General features: G+C 40.8%; 1 protein-coding gene across 13 annotated transcripts in view; it reads left to right on the forward strand.

The window, feature by feature from the left end:
* Positions 1 to 27,988, forward strand: part of cacna1g (calcium channel, voltage-dependent, T type, alpha 1G subunit) — a 207,837-nt gene that overhangs the window by 121,149 nt on the left and 58,700 nt on the right. For 10 of the 13 annotated variants that reach the window (XM_042225737.1, XM_014337482.2, XM_005934426.3 and 7 more), the window contains 8 exons: positions 378 to 471; positions 1,381 to 1,562; positions 2,729 to 3,067; positions 3,206 to 3,385; positions 3,760 to 3,860; positions 11,187 to 11,310; positions 18,384 to 18,452; positions 21,435 to 21,619. In XM_042225737.1, coding sequence (XP_042081671.1) covers positions 378 to 471; positions 1,381 to 1,562; positions 2,729 to 3,067; positions 3,206 to 3,385; positions 3,760 to 3,860; positions 11,187 to 11,310; positions 18,384 to 18,452; positions 21,435 to 21,619 — 1,274 coding nt within the window. The remainder of the gene's footprint in view (positions 1 to 377; positions 472 to 1,380; positions 1,563 to 2,728; positions 3,068 to 3,205; positions 3,386 to 3,759; positions 3,861 to 11,186; positions 11,311 to 18,383; positions 18,453 to 21,434; positions 21,620 to 27,988) is intronic. The other 3 variants (XM_014337480.2, XM_014337484.2, XM_042225740.1) reach the window with 1 other exon arrangement.

A 27,988-nucleotide genomic window follows, 5' to 3' on the forward strand; every position in this document is an offset into this window, starting at 1 on the left:
ACTGTTTAACTTTCAGTTTTTCAGTGTGGTTTCTCTTTGAACTCTATCACTTCTCCTTGCATGGCAACGCTTTACTCCAATGACCTTCCCCACCTGTTACCTGTGAGCGCCCGTCTCCGGGAGCACGAAGACCACACCCCCACCCACCTGCTTACAAAGAGAGGTTGCTTCTACTGACTGATCCGCAGTCAGGTCTGAACCAGAACTGACGTTAAGCAGAAAGTAGAGGTAGCTGAGCAGCGATCTGTGTTTAGAGGCAACGTCAACCCACCTGCTTTCTCTTAAATCTTGCAAAAATCCCCCCAGATATTTTCACAGATGTTTTGGTTTTTTTTTTTCTGTAACACTTTTTATGTGTGCTTTTTTTGTGTGCCAAGGGTGATGCTTCTAAATCATGCTCAGAGATTGATTCCTTTGCACGAAGCATGGAGGACGTCAACGGCAGCAAGAAGGATTTATCGGCCTCTGCAGGTGAGGCATGTCCATCTGCTGTTCATACAGCATGTACACAGACTACATATATTGATTTTAGCTCAACGGGAACAATTCAGTTCAAGCCTGTGGGATTCATTTAAAGCCCCTATTACGAACATTTGTTTAAACACCCGCCATCTGTGCATTTGCATTTTTCCCTCTCCTATCTTTGCTAGACTCCTGTGGATTACACACTGTTGCAATTCTTTAAAAATTGCACGTAAAAGTTTGTGATACAGCAGTAAGTTAGGCCTCAGGCATTTAAAAAGTACCCTGTGAAAACATTCCTCAGGCTTCTGTAGTCTGTAACCTCCTATTATCATTCTCTTCTCCCTCTTCCGACCACTCTTGGTGGGCACGTGCCCGGCTGTCTCTCTGCACAACATCAAATCGGCAGAGTGGCCTCATTCATAATTCCTCATACCATCCCCTCTAATAAGTGTTGGCCAAGACTGAAAAGCCCAGTGGATACACTACTATATGTATAGAGTACAACTCCCAGATGTACTGTATCATCTCCCCTTCAGCCCCTTCAAATGCTCTGTGTAAAACTGCTTACTTAGCTGGAAGAGCCTAACATCTTCTAGGCCTCGGATAAAGTTTCGAAGACGGAGGAATTAGCGTTATTAAAATTGCATTCCCCTGCACGTCATGCATTTGTGTTGCTGCCAAACATAATATTCTCTCCTACGCATCCCATAAGATTAATGCCCTCTTGAAATATTCATGTTGCTCAATAACAGTAAGAGGCATATATTTGTTGTTTTTTATAGTCACTGTATGACTGAGGGTGTACCACATTTTCCCCTATTCCTGCTTTTTCTCATGTCTTTATTCAGTTTATCAATTTCACCACTGTAAAGTGTTGTTTTTGTCCTCTTTTTTCATTCACTTTTCTTCTACTAGTAGTGCCTGCAAATGGTCATGTGGACCTGAAGTCTAACCTGACTCCACCGCTAATTACCCACACTGCTGCCACCCCCATGCCCGTACCAAAGTTGCCCGTGGGAGGTGAATCCAACCCGGGTTATGAGACTCGTCGAGGCAGCAGCAGTTCTGTAGACCCAGCCTGCTATGAGAAATCACCGGTTTGTGTATTTATTTAATATTCTCATGTACAAACAAAAGGGCATGCCAATTTTCATCTAATAACCATGGACTGTATTTAAAACATGGATGTAGCTACTATAACATCACCCTTTGGCTTGTGGACTGCTATTTAGAAACATAGTTTAAGTAGCTAGCCAGTGCTAAGAACTTAACATCTGATTGTTGGGTTTCTCTGTATTAGTGTACAGTCTTTACCTTACAATATTAACCTACTGCTGACTGTTGTTGTGATTTGGCACAAAGCTAATGAAACTGAATTTATTTAAATTGACTCAAAACTATACTATGTACTTGTTAAAAGCTAGTTGGCTTGGTTAGCAACATGCTAGACTTTGTTACTTACTTTGTTACTAGCTAGCAAAAAAAAAAAGGCAACATCAAGGCCCCCAGTATGTTGCTTGAAGGCATAATTTAGCTATACACACTAGCCCCGATTTTTGTGCCAGTGTTAAAACATGCTCATTAAAAGTCTATGGCATTTGACAGTTTGGTGGGGTTGAGGTGAGCCCCTAGTGGCCGTTAGAGGAAGTTTAATTTTTGATACCACCCTACGTTCATTTTGGCTTCCTTTTTAAACCTTTTGGAAGTTACTGCTGGGTAATAATCCAGTTCCAAGTTGTCACATAGCTATCAATATCACATGTGTTGTGTGATAAATGCCAGAATTTACCCCTTTCCTGACAATTGTTTCCCCCAGAATGTGCGTCTAAAAACATTGTATGGTGTAATGATGTGTGGGGTCATAATGATTGATGATGATTAATGAAGTGTGCCAGTCTCACAGTCAACTTATTGGTACCATTGCTGCTCTTTATTTGACAAACTGATGACAACGATGAAAGACCGACAGATTATGTTGATACCTACATTTGCTCCTATCTATCTGTCAGCATGAATCTCACTTAAATTCACCTCACGCAAAGCCTCGTCGGTTGTATTCAGCTGGCTTTATTTGCATAACCAAAGCACTAAGCCACAAAATTAAAACTGCACTATGCAGTTACACTTGAGACTTTTTTTGTATTTTGTATTTGTATTTTTTGTATTTATTTATTTATTGTTATTGTCAGAGAACAATGAAATTGCATTTGGGGCTTCCGTTTTTTTTACCCTCCTCCCATTTGTTGCAACCCTCCTGCTCCAGACCAGTGTCCGGAGCTCTTCCCCTTATGCCCCATGGAGCTCCGGTAGTGGCCGGACAAGCCGCAGATCCAGTTGGAACAGCCTAGGTCGTGCTCCATCATACAAACGCCAGAAGAGGCAGTCCGGGGAGCGACGGTCGCTTCTGTCGGGGGAGGGTGGCTCAAGTTCAGAAGACGGGGAGGGCGGAGGAGAAGGAGGTGGTGGACTGATGGAGGAAGATGACGCATCACTGGCCAGGACGGACTCCATGTCCCAATCGCAGAGAGGGCCCAGGCACAGGAGGATGGAGTCAGTGGAGACTCGGAGCTCAATGGATTTGCCACCTGATGCTTTACTCCAGGTAGACACCTCTAACAGTTATCAGTTTAAACCTCGTACTAATTGTTAAGATTCATGGACAGTATGACACCTGACTGGGAGTCGTAACTTAAAATTAGTTTCCATAGTTTTTTATTTACATTTTTTTCACCTCGTGTAGGTGCCCTACCGGTACCGCTCAGCAAGCATGCACAGCTCCAGACCCCCCTCCCTGAGCCATTTGCGGCCCCCAGAACACAATGACTGCAACGGAAAGGGATCTCCATCAGTCCTGGGTCCCACACACGTCTCGCTGGAAGAGAACACCGAAGACGAGAATGCAGAGGAGGAGGTGAACCTGGTCAGTCACTGTCCAAGTGGGCTTGTTCTTATGACTGGTTTTCTTGCAGGTCTAAGGCCAGATAATTGTATAAGGTTAGCAATTAGGCTAAAAAAGTTTATTCGAATTTTAAGCAAAGGCCAAACTGATTATTGATCGGTTAAGCATGTTAAAAGTCTTCAAATAAATTTGCATATATTGCATATCTTTCTAATTCTTGCCTATTTCACTCAACCCTGTTTATTCCATTGCTGTCTGTGATACATATAAACCAAACAGGGTTTTAAGCATATATATTTCAGAAATTCTTGAACGGGCTTGTGGCTCACTATATGCAACAGGAAGTCGTGTGCAGATGAATAATAAATGCACTGTGTACTTTTTACTCCGTGCAGGGTCGTTTTGCCAGGTTGTTCCGCTGGCTGGAGAAAAAACAGCCGGCGTGGTGTAAGCAGAGAGATACCTGGTCGCTCTACCTCTTCCCTTCAGAGTCAAGGTAATGTTCACATCTCCGATCACCTCCACACTTATAGATCTTTGGCCTGCCCTCTTGTTTTTCTGCCATAAAAGTATCTTTTTTACATACTCATCCTGGGCACAGAACGCTGTTGTTCCAAAAGGAAGCTGCTTATAAGCAGCTTTCTACTGTCGCAGCCATCAGCGTACCAAAAAAAAAGATTGAAACAAGTCATACCATTGCGTCTGACTGACATCCCATGATGCTGACTAAAATGGCAAAGAGTTTTTTAACCGCACTGCGACCGCATCAGCATTTTTTTCCCCTCTGCCGATATCAGCGCCTCTTCCGTCCTACATTCTCGCTTCAGAAGTCTCTTTTATCTGCACATTTCTGCCATGTCAGGGGGTGAGTAAGCGGGAGCAGAGGGAGGAAGGGAGTTTCTCCCTCTGAGTGCTGCATGTTATCTTGGCCACGTGCTGAATCTGTCGCTTCCCTCCCCTTCTACTTCGCCCCCTCTTTCCTCACTCCTCCTCCCCTTCTGGAGCTTTGATCCGAGCGTCTCTGCTGTCTGTTCAGAAGATGTGGCTGCGAAGGCAACACTAAGCAACACCCTGGCCCCCAGCCTGCTGCCCCAGCCACAACAACATGCTAATTAAACATCCCAGAACAACCCGCCATGACAGGAGCTGTATTTTAGCCAATTCAACTCAGAAGATGCTTTAATCTTTTGCTGTGATGGTTTTAATTTAATGATGAATTTGGAAGCATAAGGGGAGTGTTAAAGACTCAGTAAACTAAAAAAGGTTTTAAGTAATATCTATATATCATACTCATGGTTACTGGTTTCAGCTTGTGTATTTATATGGTATGTGTATTTTGTGTTTTTTCCTGCAGTGGTATCAGGGGGCTGTGTTTGTTTGGCTCTGACTGAAATCATTGCTGTATTTTAACAGTGTGCCAGCTTTAACACCACGGGGTTGTGCACTGATTTTGACGTAGCATTTTAATTACTTTGCAGCAATTTATGCCTCAAATTATCCACATTTATCCAAAGGTTTTTTTTCCACCTGAAATCTTTGGACTTTTTTTTGTTACCGACGAGTCAAATAGCTCTTTTTGTATTGGAATTTGATCCACTTGGTTCACTAACATTTAAAATGACAAAAAATACACATAATTATTTTATTTGAGCTAATTTGTGTGAATGTAACCAAGTATAATTCAGGCACAGGGCTTTAAGGGAGCAGATTTACTATGCAGAAAATTCTGGTATTTCTTGCTTTCTTCATAAAGTGAACAACAGTTGATCCTAAACTCAAGTTATACTGACTGATACATTATTTAAACAAAACACTTTATCATATGCTTTAAATTAAGATCAAAATCAAGTGTACGTCCATATTATTAGAGATAATTTCCCATCTGTTCAGTGTTGGAGAGCTACAGTGCATATGCGAGTCTAAAAACTGTGGCTGGTTCTCCTCTCTGTTGGTCATAACTTATAATTTAGAAAAGGTTAATAAGAAAAGCTCCATGTATTCTGCTCCTGTTGGAGTAGTAAGAAAACTGAAGGAGCTTGACTCAAACTGGACTTCTAGCTGGCTTTCAGTCACAGCAGGCTGCGAGAGCTGGCTATCGTTGAGAGTGACACCGAGGACATAGGCTCAGCGTGGGGCCCATTCTGGTCTTGAACCACCGCAGACGCCTGCCTGTGCTCACAATCACATCAAGAGACAGCAGCACGGCGGGAGGCCAAACTCCAGCAGCTTTCACATGGACCCGAGTTCACCTCAACCTGCCTTTTGTGCTACGCTGTTGTTACTGCCGCTACTGATGATTACTGCAGGGGAAGTTTTTAATGAGTGGAGGAGTGGGCCAGCTGTGCAGACAGACTGAGGTACAGTCACAGCGATTAGACATGTTCGCGGTAAGAAAGAACAGTGGTCTGTCAACATGTGGACCAGAGATGTGCAGGGCCCATGCGGTACCCCGTACAGACTGTGATTAAACCCAAAAGAAGGCTGCACTTTGTGGGAGAACTGACACGTCAGCAGATAGTGAGATACAGGCAACAATAGAAGAAACAGGAAGCAGGGAGCAGGTTTTAAAATTCCTTTAAATAGTGAAAGCAATGATGTGTGGCTCGTTTTTTTTATGTGTGTATGTTGCCGCTTTCCACTATCAGGAAATATGTACCCGTGCAGGTTGAAGAAAATGTTAACTGTTCCCAGCATCCGTCAGCTCTTTCCAGGAAGGCAATCATCCAGCACACAGGAAGGGATGCGGTTTATATCTGTGGATTCTTTGGAATGCACACAAGAAGAACTGAGTAATTAGTATAAGTGGATTTTGTCTTTTTTAGCTACAAAGAGGTCATGAAAAATTAAGGCAGAGGATGCAAGCAGACCAGCCAGTCTACCACCTACACTGTTAAAGTGGCAGGGGAATTATGAGAAGTGAGTGCAATTTGTAAAAAGGGCACGAACAAAACACTCAATTGACAAAATTTACAAGTATGCTGAAAAATATGAATTTTGAAGGTGTGAGCAGAATGTGAGAGAACTGTGAGTTTATGTCCAAAACATAATAGTCATGTGAAAAAGGTTTTCACAGGGAGAAACTAAGGAAGCCCTTACTCTTTCCACAGAAATTAAGAAGTTAAGTACCGTAGTTTTCGGGTCATAAGCCACTACTTTTTTCCCACACTGTGAACACAGTGTGGGAAAAAACGGTTCACAGTTCAGATAATTATAAAAAGTTAATGGTGAACTGGACTTCACGCAGAAGCAGCGCATAAACCCCGTGCGGCGAATGCATTTTTTTTTCATGCAGCCAAAAACATTCTTCTTGGTAACAGTAGACCAATAAAATTGATAAGTAGTATATATACGGTATATATTTTTACCGGTTGTTAAGAGACGTTATCTTGTTTGTGCACTGTTCCGTAAAAAAACCATAAGCAACGTAATTTGTGTGTTACTGATACGTACGTATACTTAAAGGTAGCCGTGTTACAGGCGCTGTTTGAGGAAAAAAAGCATTTGCAGTATGTATTTTTGTATGTTTATGTTACCATGTTTATGTTACCTTACAGATTAAATTAAACGTTAAAAATCCTCACGTGTAATATTTCTGTGTAAATATCTCATATTACGAGTGAAACGCATACAGCTTAAAATCCGGTGCGGCCTGTACAAGTACAAAATTGATTTTCTTTCTAAAATTAGAGCATGCAGCTTTTAATCAGCTGCACTCTGTAGTCCGGGACTTACGGTAGCAGCCACGTGCTGCTTAGGAAATGCCTGAATTATAGTGCAGCAGGAAATCTACGTCATAACATATGACGTAACCCCTTCTTAACCCTGTGCTGTAAACTTCCATGCCAGTCACTTCCATGCCAGCGCCGACCCGCTACATTTCTATCTGAAGTGTCTGGAACAATGTCCTTTGGACAGATGAGACCAAAGTGGGGATTTTTGGTCATAATGCACAAACTAATTGAACACCCAATGAGTGTCAAGCACAGTGGTGGAGGGGTGATGATTTGGGCTTGCTTTGCATACATGGGACCTGGATGCCTTGTAGTCACTGAGTGAACCAAGAACTCCTCTGAGTAGCAAAGTATTCCACAGTGAAATGTGAGGTCATTGTTCTGACAGCTAAAACTAGTCTGAAATGAGCTCATGCAACAGGACAATAGTCATAAATGGACCAAAAAACGACCCAGTCAAAGCCCAGACGTCAAACTCACAGACATACTGTGTCAGGATCTTAAGGGCATAACTGCACAAATGCCTGCAAATGAAGAAAAATGAAATGAAGCAACAATGTAAAGAAGAATCCTTCCACAATGACATGACAGATTGTTAATGTCATACATATAAAGGTTACTTCAGGTTATCAGTGCTAGGTGGTTCTGCAAACTACTCAGTCACACACCCCACTTGACTGTATTTACAGTGGTCCCTCGCTATAACACGGTTCACCTTTCGCGGTCTCGCTGTTTTGCTGAAATTCTTTCTTTCCTTTTTTTTTACAGCCCATTTTGTTCTGCGTACTGATTGGCTGTAGACCATTGCCAATCAATCTCATGTCGTGTCTCCTGTACAATACAGAAAGTGTTCAGCAGTGTGACTCTGAAGTGTCGTACTGTATGTTCGAAAGTTTTCTCAAACAAATGCAAAAAATGTCGACGAAATGTTTTGCACCATCAAAGGCAACTGCGGGTGCCTTTGGTTTCATTCTGTAATACTGGACTTATTTTTCTAGTTTCGAACTTTGAGAGTGTTTAAACAAGAGAGAAAAGTGTGGAAATGTTTGAGCCTGTCAGAAAAAAGTGTGTAGTGAGGGGTTTTACAGCCATAAAACATCTATAATAATTGTAAAAAAATAAAGTTGGCTACTTCGCGGGTTATTTTTAGAACCTAACTACTGCGATAAATGAGGGACCACTGTACTGTGTTGATGAGATATCAACTAAAGCTGAACCTGGAAGCTGAACCTGAAAACCAGTTTGTACCACAAGTTGAAGTAATAAATCATGTTAACATTCTAATTAACAATGGTGGCCAGTCTACAGAACCATCAGCAGTTTCAGAGGATTAAGAAAAGGACTTTCAAAGCTTTATACAAGAGAGGAGTTTTCAGATGCTCTTTGTGACATTTGAAAAGCTAAAACTAACCGCAATGAATAAGTCAATGATGTCAGCTGTCATTTAAAAGTTCTGATGCTAGAAAACTCAAAAGGTCAGTAAATATCATCTCAGGGCAAAGCTTCAAGCTCGCGTCGAAATCCGTCATAGAAACACCAAGATGTCAGCGAGTGTTTCGAACGGAGCATTTTCCACTTCATCTTGTAGTGGCAGGTTTTTTTTGTTTTTCCCCCCTATTTTTAGTGTGCATTTTGAAGAAGAGGAGGTTATTTGACTTTGACATGAAAGTTCACATCCAGAGAATGAGCTCTTCTAACATCAGAGGAGGAGCTGCTACGCCACTTTAGGAAAACACACAAACTCTTTATCATTAAGCCTCTTGCACACAGATATGAAATACCACAGCCTGTACGACAATGAATAACACACTCGCATACACACGTGCCACACAAATGCAGCAAGTGTCGACACAGCGATGCTTGTATTGCCAAATAGAGCCTGAAATCCAGATCTGAGCCTCACAATATTCTCCTCTGCTGTACACTTCTGCTGATACGAGGCATCAAAGTGGATTTGATGCACAGTTTAATCCCTGCTGCCATACATAACAAGCGTTCCCTCTTTCTCCCTGCTGTCACAAACCGAAAGCCACGAGAACCTTTTCATGTTGTGTAATGAAAGCAAGGCATAATTAATGACTCCTAAATCTACAGCTCTTCATTACAGAGTTACTGTACGCGAGACAAGCGCTCTTAAATTAAATGAGATTGTTCATTTCTTATGAATGCCCTTGTGCGGCACATAGTATTATTCCAGGTTTTATGGAACACGCCTCCACTAGCATGAGTAGAACCATTTCGTGGCGCTTTAAATGTCTACGCCAGTGCAGCTCAGAGGAAACACTGCACATTTTGCTCCAGTGTTTGTACATCTGAGGGTTTCCCAGACAAAACACACTTGAAATGCTTGTAAAATGTGACACTCTCTTACAAAGTCAATGATCCAAAATCTCATCAGCTCAGCTATTAAATAAAATCAAAGTCCAGCTGACTACAATAACAACGCTACATGCACTTTGATATATCTGTAATAGCTAACGTATGACGCTGCAGTCTTTGCTTATTTACTGAAAACTGTTTCTGTTGCTGAAGAGGCTGATTTAGTTGCTGGTTTGTTCCAGAAGTCAATGTGTTTTTGTTTTTATTTTACATTTTATTTATACAGCACCAAATAACAGCAGCAATCGCCATAAGGCGCTTTATATTGTACTGTAAATACAGTAAAAACCCAACAATCATATGACCCCCTATGAGCAGGCACTTTGGCAATAGTGGGAAGGAAAAAAACCCTTTTAACAGGAAGAAACCTCCAGCAGAACCAGGCTCAGGGAGGGGCTACATAATTAGCTTATTGTCCGCTGTGATGGGTACTGTATTTACACTACCTGTTTAAGTTGTTAAGGCTGCTGTTTTTTCATGTGCCACTGCAGTATCAATAGATATCTTAGTTGCAAGATTAGCAGCAGCTGGTGTAGTTGCTGAGTTGGTGTTGTAGGTTGTAGGTACTGCTATATTTTTTGTTTTGTGTTGGTAGTTTAGTTGCAGGAGGTGTTGCTGTAATTTTAGTAACTGATTTACTTTGATTAGTCACTGTGATTAGTTATTGGTGTTGCTGTAATTCCTGCAGTTGGTTTACTGTTGATGGAATTTGTATTTGCAGGATTTGCAACATACTGTTAAAGGTTTTGCCATAGTTCCCATAGCTGGGTAAGTTTCTTGGATTGCCATCTTTTGTTGCCGTAGTTGCAATGGATGATTTTTTTTCCATGAGATGTTCTGTTTGGTTTAAGGTGTTGCTGTAATTTTAACACTTTTTTTCCTTGCACAGGTGGAATTGTAAATTGCGTTTCTATTACAGTAATTCCAGTTGGTGGTTAGTTTCATAGTAGGTATTGTTGGTTGCAGGTAATAAAGTAAATTGAATTGCTTCAGTATTTAAAGGTGTTGCCACATTTTGGTGTTTTTTTTGTACAGGTTTTGTTGCAGTTGCAGTAGCTGGTTAAGTTTTTGGGACTGCAGTGTGAGCTGCTATGTTTGGTTTCTATCTTTGGCTCTAAATGCAGTACAGGTTGGTTAGTTGCAGATGTTGCTGTAATTCCAGTTGCTGAAATAGTTGAGAGAGCAGCCATGCCTGGTTGCTTAAGTTGCTGCGTTTGTCTAAGTATTTCTGTAATGCTTACACATTTTTTAAACTGTATTATTTATTATTATTTTTAAATGTATTATTGTTCTTATCCTTATGTTAATTGCCGTGTGTCCACAGTTAGATATAGCGGGTTTGTCTACCTCCGAAGCACTGTGCTCATGGGGCGATTGTGGCTCAAGAGTTGGCAGTTTGTCTTGTAATCGGAAGGTTGCCGGTTCGCGCTCAGACAGTCTCAGTCGTTGCGTTCTTAGGCAAGATGCTTCACCTACTGGTGGTGGTCAGAGGGCACTGTGCTCGTTTGCAGGCTCAGAGGAGAAAGAAAGCAGACACTGCCTTAAGGTAGTGTTTAAGGCAGTCATGTGACAGTGGTTGTAGTGTAGATGGATTGGAGGAAATGTCCTGTTAAGGAACATAGGACACTTTATGTACTTTTACTGTATATGCCAAGCCTATTTCCTCTCTCACAGAAATGTCCATTCTTTGCTTTTTGCCTTTTATTTGTAAGGTTCCGGATCCTGTGCAATAAGATCATCACCCACAAGATGTTTGACCACATCGTGCTGGTCATTATCTTCCTCAACTGCATCACCATCGCCATGGAGAGGCCTCGAATCGACTCCAAAAGCGCTGTAAGTGTCACAACATGTCAGGTAGGTAGGTAGATAAAGGAAGACAAAAGGGAATTCCAACCTCTGCTCAGACAAACACGAACGCCTGGAAAGAATCAGGTGTGTAGTTTTCTCTGTGCAGAGAAATGGAGTGGAGCATAGTGTTAACAGGGAACCACTCCTGTTTGACTGCAAGCCAGCAGTGTGTGCTATACCCCTGTACCTACTGCACTACATCATCAACACCATCAACTCTTTCGCTAATGTGCCATTCCCTTCAAACAGAGGACTGGCAGGATGCCTTGCAGCAACACAAACACACACCTAACTCTGTGTCCTTTCCAGCAATAACAGCAGAACCGGGCCCAGAAGTTCCATGCATAAACACAATAATTATCACTGTTTGGTTTTTGTTTTTTTTTTCCTTCGCTGGGCGAGGTGTTCCGCGGATCGGCCTAATTGCAGTTCAGTCTCGCTGGAACGTGGCGTTTTGCTTGTTTTGCGACTGAAACACGGAGGAGACAGCACTGTTGTAATTGATTCAATTATCCGTGGGCTGGTGTACGTGGCTAATGTCCAGGAAAGGAGATGTTTAACAAATGGAGGCTGCCTCCACAGGCCGCCCGTTCTCATCAAGGCAGAAGGAACGCGCACACATACACAAGCATTGATTTCTCCCCTCTCACGTCTGCGAAATCCAGCGCAGCAGCCGCTCTAGGATTCACATCAGAGAGCAGTATTTTCAGATGCACATATATTTCGCCAGCTTCCTGCCGTGGCCGCCGTGTCCGGCCTGCACCCAGAGGTCGTTATTGAAATGAGATGGAAATGTATGACGCAGAAAGCAGCCTTAAACAAGTGAATGAGCAGTCATTACAGTTGCGAGCTGCGATGCTTACTGCTACAGACCTCATTTGCCTGGGTGGTCATTGCATGATGCCATTTGTTTGTCTTTGCGGGTTGTTTTGAATTAATGAAGCCGACTGTGAATCGGCTTATAACATCCAAACATGTATATTTTATCACTCTGCTACTCTTTGAAAGTACCTGCTCTACATCACCCCACTGCGCCAACTTGACAACACATGTAATTTACTTTAAATAGAAATGTCAGAGATAAAGCGTCTCAATCACAACATTTTAGCGTGGAATGCACGCTACATAATTAGCTTATTGTCCTGGAAGTTATGTCACTCGCATTGCATTTGGCTTGCAGTCCATTACTGTTTTGGTTTGGTGCTGTGTGTTGCCTGGATACTGTCGTCCTGTAGCTCAGTGGAAATGATTGAGGATGATTATAGCACCTATTATGATTTATTATTTCTAATTGAGCTAGGGGACAATGCATCACTGTCTAAAGCTCTAAACTGAATTATATCAGCGTGAACAGGATAATGTACGATCCATCGAAGTTTTCAGGGGCCGCGTCATCGCTCCAGACCACTTTAGAATAGAAGTGCCGCTAGACACAAAGAGAAATGCCAGTTTCTGCCTTTGGTTGCTGTTTCTCAGCACAGGCAGATTGATCCACATTGTGTTTCAGCACTTTTACGGCAGCCCCTCTGAAAAGTACAACAACAGTATGTTGCTGGGAAAATACATATCTAGTTCTTTACAGTATAAACAGGTGTAAATGGCTATAAACAGTTAATTACTGTGAAGTATATGCAAAATGTAGCCTGAATTAATTTGTCTGGGTTTTGTTTTTTAAACTATGACAATACCACATTTGTGACACTTCTCATATTCCCTGGGCTGTATGTTTAATGAACTACACAGCCACAAAAACCTTTAAGAAGTACAGAATTAAGATAGAAGTGGTGCTCTACACAGGATGTGATGAAAGATTTATTTTTTTATGTGCATGACTACACGGTGTTCATTATATAACTAATGATACTGAGTTCCTTTAAAGAAAAGAAAGGCACTGAACCTCTAAAGGGCTTCCAGTGTAAATCACCTACTGAAAGTGTTTAGTAATGGATTTTGCTTTTACTGGCATATGGCTAAGCAAAGTACCTCTAGGTCATAGCTGGCTTTTGCCACTATATTTAGCATTACTTCAAACTGGGTCTGATTCCTGGGGCGACCAGACTTGTGGTCAGGCAAACAAGATTCCAGGTGTTGAACTGCGAATAACAGCACCACCACCACCGGAGATGAAGGTTAAGAAGCAACAGGGAGGTGCTTTACTCCTATTGAGGGTGCCCGGATTCCTGTCACTGTCCTGCCTTAGGCTAAAAATATATCCAAGATGTAGAGAAATAGACCCAGAGAATATACATAGACAAAAGTTTATTGCCTCATCTTTTTTGATGATATGATCAAGTGAAATGAAAGATGACTCATCTTTTTTTTTGCCATTTAGCTAGCTAAAATGACACTGGTTAACTGCAGTATTGCAGCTAGTACACTATATTTAGCCTGCCTGTATATCTTTATTTAGCCTGCTATATGGTTGGTGATATTAAAGTCTTGTTTGTGGCACATTAGTATATGTGAGGGGGCAAACTCCTCAAGATGGGTGGTGACCATGGTGGCCAAGAGGGTCATGTGACACATCAAACTTATTGGTAATGTCACAAGAAAAACAATGGTGTGCTTGGTTTCAACATAACTTTATTCTTTCAGATGTTGAAACCAAGCACACCATTGTTTTTCTTGTGACATTACCAATAAGTTTGATGTGTCACATGACCCTCTTGGCCACCATGGTCACCACTCATCTTGAGGAGTTTGCCCCCTCACATATACTAATGTGCCACAAACAGGACTTTAATATCACCAACCATTCCCATGTTATTACAGTGTATCCATATAAATGGCCCACCCTGTACATTTAGCTGTCTCTTCTTCAGACCGAAGAAGGCCCTTGAATGAACAACAAAATGTTTTCTCCCACTGAAAATGCTAAATCCTAATGAACAGAATCAACTTTCTGGGATTTCCTTTCTCAGTGATTGAGAGCATGCATCAGGGCAATTAACGCTCTGCAACACTTAAAAGGTAGCCCAATATTAACTCAGTCAAAGTATCTAACAAAAACAAGCTTTATTAGCTAATTTAATTCACCTCTGGCAGTCACCGAATTTATTACAATTGTATTTCTGGTATCTACAGTGGGCAGCAACCTGCATTTTTTACTAAAAGTTACAAAATGTTGGCTCTATCTTCTTCTACAGGGTTCTTAAAAATGTGTGTTTAGGGCATTAAACACCTATAGTTCACATACTGTGGTCCAGAATAGTGGACGACTTTATGCTTTATGTCTGCTTTTTGGCTAGAAACATCTGGCCAATCTGGCCAGACACATCTGATGTATTCATTGGAGTGTAAATGTGTGTGAATGTTACGGCGTTTTCACACCTGTAGCTCGTTTACTCTGGCCCAAATCAGTTGATGAGTTTGTAAACTTTAACTTTTTCCAGTGATTTGGTTTGTTTTCACACAGATGAAATTTATACTAACTTGCTGCATCCCAGAACACACAGTATCCGTGGCTATGGGACTTTTTAAACAAACTAGTAAACTGAACCTGGTAGTTTGTTCAGATCGGGGTCTGGTCACCTGTTTACACCATGAATGAGCTGCTATGGAGTTAATTTGAAAACGTGCTGTGACCACCGCCTCCAGTTTGTTATTTTTGGTCTGCACCCGAGCGTGATTACTGTGTTCACATCTGCACAAACGAACCACAACAAAAGGAAAAAACGATTTAAACAAACTAAACACAGCAACTGTGAAAACCCCCTTAGATAAAAGACATTAAAAAGGTGCTTGGCTAAGTGAGATATATTATGTAATGTTTCTTCCTGTTAAAAGGAAGTTTTTCCTTCCCACTGTCGCCAAGTGCATGTTCATAAGGTTTGTGTGATTGTGGGGATTTTCTCTGTATTATTGTTGGGTCTTTACCTTTCAATACAAGGAGCCTTTAGGCGACTGTAGCTCTGATTTGATCTTATATAAATAAAAGTGAACTGAACATTAGACCGAGAACAAATTGCACTTTTTGCAGCTTAGTTAGTGACGCACACTTTAAAATTTAACATCAAAATTTCTGTTGCTTTGTAATGAATGGAGGTATGAACACTTGTTTACAGAGAACAGGAATGGCTAATGTCAAGACTGGAATTTATAAACCCTCGCTATGACAGCATTCCCAGTGATGTCATGCCTGACGTTCCCAGAGACTTCAGAAAAATCGCCACAGGACTGCCATCTCTGTTTATACGTGTGTGCATGACTTTGCGTTCCACTGAGTATGTGTGATGGTAGTTGGAGGCCGTGGGAAAGAGAGCCACCTAAACCCACACACACGCTCACATGCACACATGTACATTCAGTGGCAGGACAGGGTCGTGTCTCCTCAGACAGAGGGGAGGCAGGGTAAACAAGCACTCAGTGAAAGGATCTTATTCGTGCTTGTTTTCTCTCCTCAGTCCTTGTTTAGCTCAGTAAATAGGCTCCCATCCTCTCCTGCATGCGCACACACTAAACTACTGAGAGATACTGCTTCAGGCAACAGGGGAGCATGGGAGCGCAATGATATGACTGTGTATAGATGGAGATATGGTGTTGAATTGTGTGCATACACACAACTAATTAATGGTGCTTGTTTTTGAAAATGACTCTCTCATGAAAAAATAAAGCATCTGATGCAACATGCTTGTTTAATTGGTGAAGTGCCAATTTCAGCCTTTAATTGTTGTTTCTCAACACAAGCAGTGTGTGTTTCACTGTGAGAAATTTCACAGTTAACTTACAGTGAAGTGCTGACAGTGTGATTTGTCAGCAGTTAAAAGCTCAGTGTGCAGTATAATGTACATTATACTGAAAATATGCTTTGCAGTATAATACTGTTCCTAGTGAAATCTCTAGAAACAGCTTATTTTTGTAATATATGACTGTGTTTTTAGAACCAATAATTATTTTTTTTTAACATGATAGTAGTTTATTCTCAAAATTCCACCTTTCATTGTATCGTGACAGTAAAAAAGAATCATCCTTCTAATAAACACCAATGACTGCAGGAGTCTAGATCACAGTGGAGCCACACTGCTTGTGTGTGTTTAGTGTTTTCCCAAAAACTAGAAAATGCCGTATTGAGCAAAAGTCATGAGCTCCCCTTCATTTCTTTGCATTTTGTTAGAAAAATGGGCAGTAGGTGGAGCGACTTATACATGGATTACAGAATACAAGGCAACAAACTATGTTTGTTATAATGAACTTGAAAGCCAGAGCCATAAGCTTTCTAGTAATAAGATAAGATAAGTTAAGAGAAGTTAAGATAAGATGTGACACGGTGTGGAAATTTTTGCATCACCTCAGCTCAGGTGCAGATAGCAGAGAAAAGAATACAAACAAATATAAAATAAGTAAGATAATACACTATATACAACGGTAGCATACACAGTATGTGATTATGGATATGGTTGTGGAAATATGCAAGACATAAATTTAACTATTCTGTTAGATATCTATAAGTATAGACATGTACACGCACACACACGTACACACATATGTATACATATGCATACACATATACTTGCACATGTCCATACACATAGAAGGTGCATTATGTATGAAGTGGTGTCCGTGGATGTCCACAATGTCCAGTGACTTGTGACATCGTGATTGAGGAGTTATAGATTCTGACTGCTGTTGGGATGAATGATTTGCGAAAGTGCTCCTTCCTGCAGCTCCTTCATGTAGTCTTCAGGAATAGTTCTCCAGGGTTCTTGAAAGCCATTCAAAGCTCTTCTTTGTATTGCCTGGCATTTGTTCCATTGTTCATCCCCCAGCGGCTGCTTGATAGCCACTAGATGAATAGTAGATGGATCACCTGACAGACCAGTTGCATCTTTCAGGCCCTGTGTCAAATCTTTGCTGGATTTTTTTTTTCCTTTTTCTTAAGGACATGACTTTCAGATACATTTCATCTACTTTAGATAGGGTTTTAGGCTTTCCACTTCCTGCAGGACACACTGCACAGCATGCCAAGATATGGCTGATAGCTCTTTGGGAATCACAGTGATGGTGCAGATGTACTATTTGATGTTTGTTACATTGTGTTGTCTCTGCCATTTTTCATAGATTCAATAAAAGAAATTGGAATAAATGATGTGTTTTTGCAACAGGCTCTTAGGTACAAAGTGCCTGAAGTGTTTTGCTAAGTTGACACAACATTGGTTCGTCCCTTGAGTTAGGTGTCGTTTTTGTGATTGAATGATTCATAGGTCAGTTTAAGTGGCTTGACAAACAAACACAATAAAACAAAACATTATTGAAAATGAGGTAAAAGGACCCGACTAAAACTGAGTGAAAAAGCAGCCAATGTCCAAAGAAAACTGTGAAAGACATTCAGGAAGCCTGGAGAACTACTATTCAAGACGCTTTTAAAAAAGAAATGAAGAACGTCAGGTTCCTTGGAAACAGAATAATAAAGAAATGAATGATGACTCAAAACTTTTGCACAGTAATGTACACCAACACAAAATAGCTGAAATAACCATTCCTGTGCTACTCCTCAAAGGCACCAGTGCTTTCAGCATTCAACTGTATTTAAAAGAACAATTTTTTAAAGTGTGCTGTTGTTATTATTCCACTTGTTCCCAGTGTAGTGCTGTTTATTCAGGGAGTTGAAGAGTTTTTCTATCATTGCATTGTTTTAAAAAACAAAAATTCCTTTTTTTCTTTTATTTGATCTCATTTATTGTCTTGAATTTTACCCCTCGGGGATTTATGAGATATTTGAGTACATTTTTTTACCGCTCTTATAAGGTTGCGAGCATAAATACCAAATCAGATCCCTTGTTTCAATATTTCATGTTGTTTTAATACAAAGTAAACTTTATAATTGCCTGCCAGCTATCATTAGAGAGCGTACAATAGGGGTGTTTGCACAAACATGTTTTCAGATAGTGTATGTGGAAAGCAGCTCTCTCATGCATTATTCAGCTGTACACTAGTCAGCTTGGAAGCAAACAACAAACTGAGTGAAAAAAAAAGGTGCTCAGAACATTTCATGAGAACTACCTCCGCTCAACGAAGCCTCTCTCTCGCTCTCTTCTTTCCTTTTCCCTTTTGTTTGGCAGGAGCGGGTTTTCCTGACAGTGTCCAACTACATCTTCACAGCAATCTTTGTGACTGAGATGACTGTAAAGGTGAGTCACGCTGAATTGCCAACAATACCTTTTAAACTCCAGTGCAAAGTTTGTGAAAGGCTTTGCTCATTTTAGCCACTGTGTGAGAGGATGTTGCATACTCCATACTTACTTTTACCCTTTTAAAGACTCAAATATCTGCTGTTCATTCTCCCATGAAGTTATCCCTGACTCCTGTTTTTATTCACTTAGTTGATTTCAGCTCTCGTGCCTCAAAATATTTGGTAGGTCAGGTTATTTTGGTGCCGTGAAAACACTGGTTGCCTCGCATCGAGAGCTCGACTTTGCTCAACTTTGCTCTGAAGTTTAAACGAAAATGATTTGACACCCTGGTGTTTGCAAACAAAACAAAGATTTTTGCATGAGAGGAAGAAACCCAAAGCGCACTCCCAAAACCTTCAAGACGCAAAGCTGTAGCGATAACAGAGTCTGCCTGATACCTGCATGTAGTGGAACGATTCCATAATAGAAAAGAAAACAGAGTGGGCATATGGAGGGGGAGGGAGGGGAGGGGGAGAACGAGAGAGGTGAACAGACAGTGAATGCACACCTTCTGAGGGCAGTTTCATAATGCTAAGAGGAGGATTGTCTCGCCAGTATTCAAATGGCCCAGCTTTGAATGGAGGTCCATGGCGGCGTGGGCAGGAGCTCGCGGAGGCAGAGGGGAGGAAAGTTCATCGGTGTCACTCATTCAAAGCCTCTTTCTCTATTTTCGGTCCCGGCGACTCACAAACGTTGGGATTGCACACAAATACGCACACACAGAGCACTGGTTTTATCATCTAATGCTCAGGGAATCTGTGTGTGATGCAAAAATGTAACAGTGGCGAATGGTTAGCATGAAAGATTTTAGCATTTAAAAAACAAAACAACTATGCGTCTACTCTTTTATCTCGTGTTTCAATTATAATACTATAATAAGTCTATTGCCCCATTTCGGAGGGAGTTTTTATTTTATTTAATTTTTTAAAAACAGCTGAACACGGAGTGGAAGCCCTTCATATTAAAAATAGATTGCATTGTTAAATATTACACATTGTATTTTTACGCCTGTTGACTTCTGACAGATGTTTAGTGTGTAGTTGATGTCCCATGTTGCCCTCAGGTGACTGAGCTGTTAGCAGTTACATGAAATGCAACTGAATTTTTCATCTATACTTTTTCAGTGACTGTATTTAAATATTATATATTATATATTCATCTACTGTACATTTATTTATTTAATGAAAATGAAGCATTGTGTGAGTAAGTAAGTGCTGTGTAACTGTTTCCATAGGAATTCAGAGGGTAAGTAGCAGCCAGAATTAAGTAAGTGGCAGACTAACTGACACGTAGTCAAATGGTCTTGACTAATTGATCATCAGCAAGTGTGAGCACCCCCATAAAACCAGAAGTTTGCACATTGTTTGGCAGTTTGCACATCTGGAGGACTTAGATCTGTGTGGTCTGTCTGTTTGAAAGGGTTATAAGGCAATTTACAAACGAGACAATTATTCTACCGTGAGAAACATTATTCACAAGGGGAAACCATTTGAGTCAGCTGCTAATCTTCCTGGGGTAGATGTCCCAGTAAATTCATATCAAGGTTGTGCAATGCTCAGAGAAACTGAAAAAAACCCTAAAAACTAAAAAGTCACTACATGCTTCAGTTAAATGTTAAAAGTTCATGGGAGACTGAAAAACTAAGGCTTGTTTAGAAGGGTTATTAGATGAAAGCCTTTTCACTCTAAAAAGACTATGGCAGCACAGCTGAGGAAAACTGCAGCTGAACAAACCAAAAGATTTCTAGAACAACGTGTTTTGAACAGATAAGTCCAAAGTGGAAATGTTTGGCCATAATATATAGCAAAAATCAAATATTGGCACAAATGCTTCAGCTCTAAAGCACGGAGGTGGAGGGTGATGATTTGGGCTTGATTCGCAGCAACAGGACATCAACACCTTGCAGCCATTGAGTCGACCATAAACTCCTAGGACTGCCAAAGTATTCTTGGGTCAAATGCGAGGCCATGTGTTTGAGAACGAAAGCTTATAATAATAACAATAATAATAATAATGGATTGCATTTATGTAGCGCTTTTCGAGACCCTCAAAGCGCTTTACAATTCCACTATTCATTCACTCTCACATTCACACACTGGTGGAGGCAGCTACAGTTGTAGCTACAGCTGCCCTGGGGCAGACTGACAGAAGTGAGGCTGCCGTATCGCGCCATCGGCCCCTCTGGCCAACACCAGTAGGCGGTAGGTGAAGTGTCTTGCCCAAGGACACAACAACCAAGACAGACAGACCTGGGGATCAAACTGGCAACCTTCCGGTTACAAGATGAGCTTCCCAAACTTTATCATATAACAGCTGAAAATGTACAAGAGAACAGCTGAAAAAGAAGAGAGTCAAGTGTCGCAATGGCCTTGTCAAGTCCAAATCAAAAACAAAGGCCTCTGTAGCAGCCTTTTTTAATTAATTGTCCGCTATATTGATTAGTATCGACTTATACAAACGATCTTATCGCCTCTCATCTTTTCAGTTGGAGTATTGTGAAACTGCATGATGCAAAAACTGTTGTCTTGGCCTAATTTAATAAGTTTGATCTCAGGGAATAATGTTCTGGAATGCATATCGCTTCATCAGCAGAATACGTGATGAGTGAAACCTATGGAAATAGACATGAAGTTTTGAGCGCTTGCAGCTTTTATGATCATCACTGCCACACAAACAGTCACTTCACTAAGTCAATAAGCTGGGCGTATGGGACATTAAGCACCGACTCCTAATAAATAGAACACTGGCTTGATAAACAAATTGCAGCCACAGTGACAAAAATAGATATTAAATTACTGATTCGTGTATCATTTGTCAGCCACTTATATTCATGGTGAATAATTCATTTGAACTAATATCCAAACCAAACTGGCACTCCGCAGTCTAAACTCAGTGCTTTCTGCTTTATAATAACATACTGTTGTCTTCTTTGCTGTCCAGATCGTGTCTATGGGCTTTTTTTTCGGGGACAAGGCGTACCTGAGGAGCAGCTGGAACGTTCTGGACGGGATGCTCGTCATGATTTCTGTTATTGACATCCTGGTGTCTCTCATTTCCCAATCCGAAACCAAGATCCTGGGCATGCTCAGAGTGCTGAGGCTGCTGAGAACTCTGAGACCGCTACGGTAAGTGACTGAACGTCATAGATAACTTCCCCTGGGGATGGTTGTTGTTAGCATTTTATTGATAACAGCATTGACACCAATACTTCTTATCAATTCAATTCAATTTTATTTATATAGCGCCAAATCACAACAAAAGTCGCCTCAAGGCGCTTCAAATACTTCTTATCAATATACGTATTTGCTGATATTCCTGGCCTGCTGTAAAATGGATATGGGTGCTTTTGATGCATTAGCACATTTTTTTCATCTGAGCTTCACAGCAAGCTGGTATGCAGTACTGTACTTCTGGAGCAAGCAGTTGTGGTAAATGCCTTATAGTTGAGAACGTGAACAACCACAGACAATATGCAGTTGTTTATCTGTGGTTGTCAGGACTGTTGACACCAACTTTGTGTTATTTTGACTAACAACAACTCAGACTTACTTTAATGGAGATAATGAGTTTCTGTGTGGTCATGGTACTCTTGAGAGGTTGAGAAAAAGAAGGAAACTGAACTTTAGGTTTGATGTTTATCCAAGAAACTTGTCTGTGAAGGTTTTTAGTCATCCAGCTCATCGTAGTCTAAAGAGCTTGGAAAGAAAGGCATCTGGACTGAAGTTTCACCGCTCATCTGAGAAGCTTCTTCAGTTCTAAGAGCAACTGGTGGAGATTCCCAGATTTGAAGCCCTATGGGAGTGTCCCCAAGAGGGTCATGGACCCCCTATTGATCCTCAACCTAATCACACAAGCCAAGCTGTGTAGGTCACAATCAGCCAAGGTTTTGGGTGAGCTCATTGTGAAACCTAGCCCCACCCTATCATGTGATTTACTGAGGTCAGATGGTCCAGGATGTGAGCGTTAAGGCGTCTGGGGAGGGATCTCAAAACTGGATTACAGATGGCAGACAGTTGGTGTCCTAAGCCACCACCTCTGTTCAAAGATGATTGTTCACAGTGGACATAGATGGCTTTTCCACTCCTCTTTCAAACCATCTGTCTTCTCTGTCCAAAATGTGAACGTTGGCATCTTTGAAAGAGTGACCTTTGTCCTTTAGATGCAGATGGACAGCCAAGTCTTGTCCTGTCGAGATGGCTCTTCTATGCTGTGCCATGTGTTTATGAAGTGGCTGTTTGAGAAGCTTTGATAATCTCAACCAGTTGCTCTTAGAACTGAAGAAGCTTCTCGGATGAGAGGTAAAACGTCTTCAAAAAATGAAAGAAGTCCAGACGCTTTTCTTTCCAAGCTCCTTAGATCCTAGAACCTTCTTCACTTTTACAAGCAAAAGGTGGAGAGTCCAATATATTAAACTCCAAGTGTTTCTTTCTATTAGAGGTCCTGTTGATCATGTGAGTGGAAAGTGTGAAAAAGGAGTAAGGAGATGCAAGTGTGTCAGTGTGTGTGTGTCTATGTGTGTATGCATTTATTTTAGCATGCATTCATGTTAATGTCAGCATGCACACAATTTCACAGTTGTGTTTATTTGAGCGGAAATAAATCAGAAATCACAGATTTGAACATCGTTTTTGTATTTTCCAAATATTTGCACTGCTTTGAGTTTTATCTATTCTGTGTGTGTGTGTGTGTGTGTGTGTGTGTGTGTGTGTGTGTGTGTGTGTGTGTGTGTATGCGTGCGTGCTTGTACACATGCAGCCTCTTGGATGTCTCATCTCGTGAAGGGGAGCTCTCCAGGCTTTGCCCTCTTTTGAATATTTATCACCATTCTCAGGAAGAGCACAAAAATCAAATATTCATTTTCATCCTGCCAAATTTACCCGCTGAGCAGCACTGATCTCTTTCCCCCATCCTTGTGCTTTTTTAACTTTCACCTTTGACATGAAAGTGAAATGTTTTGACGAGACTGCTTTTGCTCTCCTGCGTTCAAAGCGCTACTTTCGTCTTTGACTTCGTTCTGTAATGTTTGGGTTTAATTAAACCGGGTGAATTTCCAGTTAGTTGGCCAGGTTCTGTTTTTTTCATCACTTTTCTGTCACATTGCAGCCTTCAGAAGTTACTTGGTTTGGGGTTTGTTTGTAGTGTTTTCTTCATGTTCCTACATGTAGGCATCAGTAGTGTAGTAGCTACAATGCTGTTCTTTTTAAAAGAAACTATGCTCAAAACTGGATTAACCTAATGTCCACATCGTATCTGTGTTAGCAGCGTTTACTAGTATATAACAACAGTTAAGTGTCTGTTATCAGTCACTGTAAAACCTTCTACAACAGCAAAGACTGTTTTAATGCAAACTGAGGATTGTGTGGGTTGAATGAGAAATTGAGGCATAAATATAGTCCCTTTTAAACTATTGTAACAAGTAATTAACTTCTAATCTTTACTAGTTACTGGTTTGTGCATGTTCTGTTTAACGGTTACGGATGCTGCTAAAAAAAAGGCTTAAATAGATATCTCATTAACCCTCTGAGGTCTAAATTATTGGCGATGACGCCAATCCTAGCCAGAATTTGCAACTTTTGTTTTTATTAAATTGTTCACTCAAGTCTACTCGATCAGGGACAAAGGACGTAACCATTCTTACTGACATGCACTAAAAAGTGTTCCATTTATATTTGTGTTGGCTTTTTTCTGTTTGTATGAGTTAGCGTTATCACCAATGACAGCTTAGACAAGGGGTGGGGGAACTCCAGGCCTCAAGGGCCGGTGTCCTGCAGGTTTTAGGTGTGTCCTTCATCCAAATGGCCAAAAATTACTGCTCAACATGTCATGAAGTTGCCTGGAGTTCCCCACCCCTGCCTTAGACCTTAGAGGATTCATAAGCAACTTCTTGCAAAGTGCAATCTTGTCAGCAAAACTACTGAGTTGAATTGCACTGATCTTGTTGGTGAAGTGAAGCATGGGCAGATGAAGGACCGAGTGGAATTTGGTATGGATCCATAATTATTCTCTGCAAAAAAAAAAAAGGAAAAAGAAGAATCTAAACAGGGAATTGGCTTTTGCATTGACATTGCCATTGGCGCTGACACTGGCATTTGCATTGGCACTGGCTTTGGCAGGGGAATCACTGTGAGTGCCCTTTTAGAAAGCCCGTGATCTTCCTGTGGATAATTCATTATGGATATATGTTTGGGCTTGCAGTCACACTGTGGGATGAATTTGTAACTAATGAAATCCCTCAATGCAAAAAAAATCAGTCTTTCTTCAGCCCTGGTGCTGTCTTACTGAAATGGTAATGTGACATTAAAAGTATAAGCTTGCTGTCAAATGAGTGGCTTCCTAATTAAATTTGGTGCAACTATGACAAACTGAATGCTTGAAGAGATTCACCTGTTCCTAAATGCCGCTGAATCCTCTTTAAGTCTTCCTGTTATACGCCCTGCTTTATTTAATCCTCAGATGACAGCTGAGTTTGTATTAACAGGGCTAGCAACGGTTTTAAAGTCAGATTAGAAAAAAATATGAAACAATTACAAGAGGAAATTGGACCCATTTTGAGTCTGGGGGAAATATTTTTAGGAGCAAAGGGCAACAATTTCCTTCAGGCATGATGTCACCAGTTTGACGGAGATGCAGAATGGCAGGGAACGATGGGCAGATCTAGACTCGATACAAAGAGAGGCAGAAAGCAAAGGAGAGAGAAAAGACAGGAAGAGAAGAAGAGAATAAGAAAGAGCTGAGCTGTGGAGCTTGGTTCTCTTCTCTGCTGAGGCTGCAGATGAATTAAAGGAAAGAAATACCAAAAATCATTTTTAAGTTATTAACTTTTAATCCATAAGAAGGAGCGCAGCTTTAAAGGCTATATTAAGCTATAAGTTTGCTGCTCTGGTTTATACGGTATAGTCTGATTATAGTGTACTCGGTACTTAAAACTGTTGCTTGGAAGATGACAACACTGACTTCAGAAGCGAAACAATTATCAGCAAAAAATTGTGCTTCTTGAAGCTAGCTACTACTAAAACTAATACTGAAGTGCTAAAAGCTTAATCCAGCCTCATTGGGAAGATGCAGACGCAGAGCACTGATGCCTGTAGCTGTGTTGGCACAGATGATTTCAAACATTAACAGGACGTTGTATGGACATCAACATTAGTTGTCAAATCATACTCCCTCACGTGTTTACTAAACAAGCTAACTAGCTAACTTTTCCTCTCTATTTAAGCAAAAAAAACAAATCGCATAAGATGCAGGACCACTGATAGCTGCTACATAGTGCAGAAACTGGATTATTTAGGTTGGGCAGGACCCAGGTGCAGCCATTGGAGACAGAGATAATTAACTAAAAAGCAGCTTTATTGCAAAATCTAGAGGCTCAAAGGAAATACAAAAAACAAAATTAGGTACTAGGAACCGGAAACTAGAAAACATGTAAACTACTAAAAAAAAAGGAACTCGCAGAAAAAAAACAAAAAACACACAGTATGAGCTGACGACGTGACCACGAGCAGAGGGAGACTGAAGACATAATTACAGAAAAACTGAAAAAAAAGTCTACAGAGAAACAGATACGGGGACAGCAACAATGGAGACAAGAGATAAACAAACATGAAGACAAGGCTGACTAAACACAGGGGAAGACGATGCACTGAAAACTCTAAGATGACTAAGAACTGAGGGCTAACTGAAGCATACTTTATACACAACGTAAATATAACCATGAAACTATGAATCACACAGAATATTCCAACAAACAAGTCTGGAAACACAGAAAGACCCAGTATCAGGACAATATAGTGTTATTTGTCTGAGAATGGAATAGAATACAATAGATACTTTAGTGTCATTTACAACACAGAGCAATTATTCTAGTTAGTTTAAGAACAGAGTTTCGGTGCATTGACTTGCCATCAGATTAATGTGAGATTTCAAGGTGACTTCTTGAAATTACATATTAGGAGAACAGAATAAGCACAAGAAATGTATGAATGGCTAGTAAGATTCTTAATATCAGATTTTAACTTTCAGCCAAAGTAACTGCTGAGTCCTTACTTAGGCTGTAATGACACTAGAGAAAACAGTGGTTGGGTACCATAGTGCAACAAAAAACTATTACTACTTATGATCTTGCATAGCGTTGCTTTTAAAATGGGTTGCTTCAAAGATGGTCATCAGGACTGTGCCCACGTGCTGTCAGCTGCTATGTTCAAAGTGACTTTGATGTGTCAAAACCACAATAAAACAGCAAGAGTCAATTTGCTATCAGTAAGCAATAGAACGGTTGGGCAGTGGCGTCAATTTGGCAATTACATCGAATCAGTTTGTGGATACAGTGATTAACCATGATATATCAGTGAAAATCCAAATCTATTGATGTCTAAAATTCACATGAACCTCACAGATTTGAAACTGAAATTCAGAAAGTCCTCTAGAAGTACTGAGGTAGTTGTTGAAAGTCAGCGGTTTAACTGCAGAATGGTTGGCATGCTTGCTGCTTCAACATGTCTCTGAATACAACAAGAATACAAAGAGTCAGTAACCAGATAAGTTGTGTCCCCTAGTTCAGCTCATAGGGGCAGAATGATTCAGACTGAATCAATCGGGATGACAGTGATGTGTCAGTTGGGTTAGGATCCTAAATATTTGGAAACGGGTTGCCTCCACCGCGAGAAACAAGAACAATCACCTTGTGATTGAAAGTTGTTGCCACCTGTAGGTGTTGCATCCTCAAGCTCAAGGTCACCACTTAGGTCTGGTAGCCACAACTACTTGCATTTGGTCACCGACAACAATATGAATAAATAAATGAAAATAATCAATCTCACGGGCAACCACCATGGAGGTTGCTGCTCAGTTCCAGAGTTTTTTTCCTTATTTGTTCCTGTATTAAGACTGTTTTAAGTGCAGAAGCCCAACCCACCAGCTGTACAAACCTTCTGTTTACAAGGGGCAGCCAATCAGAAGAAAACTGGCTTAAAGGGAAGGGGAAAGGAGCTAAAATGACTTGGTTCCAACAGAAAATCAACTGAATAGCTGCGCCAAGCCCCGGTATGAGACAAATGATTGTTTTCCAATCATGACTCAATGCAAAGCTACTTTAGTCGAGTCCAAAAATAAAATTATGAAGCAGGAAATGAGCACAACAGGGCCCTTTTAAAAATATTTACTAGAACATGTCATTACCATTTTGCCAGTTTGTTAAATAAAAAATTACAGCAACCGCTCAACCAGAATAATGTATGTGTAAAACTTCCAAACTGTAACATTAAATCAGTTAGTCCCCCAAATTCCCCAAACACACCAGAAAACAGGCACAGCTTCATAAAGCTACAGAATTTCCTTCAATATCAGCTTGTTATCACCCCAATTCAACTGTGGCAAACTCACACTCACTGGGTATTTTAATTAAATATGAACTCGTCTGTGTTTTCCCCTCCGGCACCGCGGTGGCACATGGGGGTTCACGCAGGCAGCATCAGAGCTGCCGACGCCGATATGAGAAG

The sequence above is a fragment of the Haplochromis burtoni genome, unplaced genomic scaffold (assembly GCF_018398535.1).
Source record: "Haplochromis burtoni strain Fernald_Lab_line unplaced genomic scaffold, NCSU_Asbu1 Contig_180, whole genome shotgun sequence".
NCBI lineage: Eukaryota > Metazoa > Chordata > Actinopteri > Cichliformes > Cichlidae > Haplochromis > Haplochromis burtoni.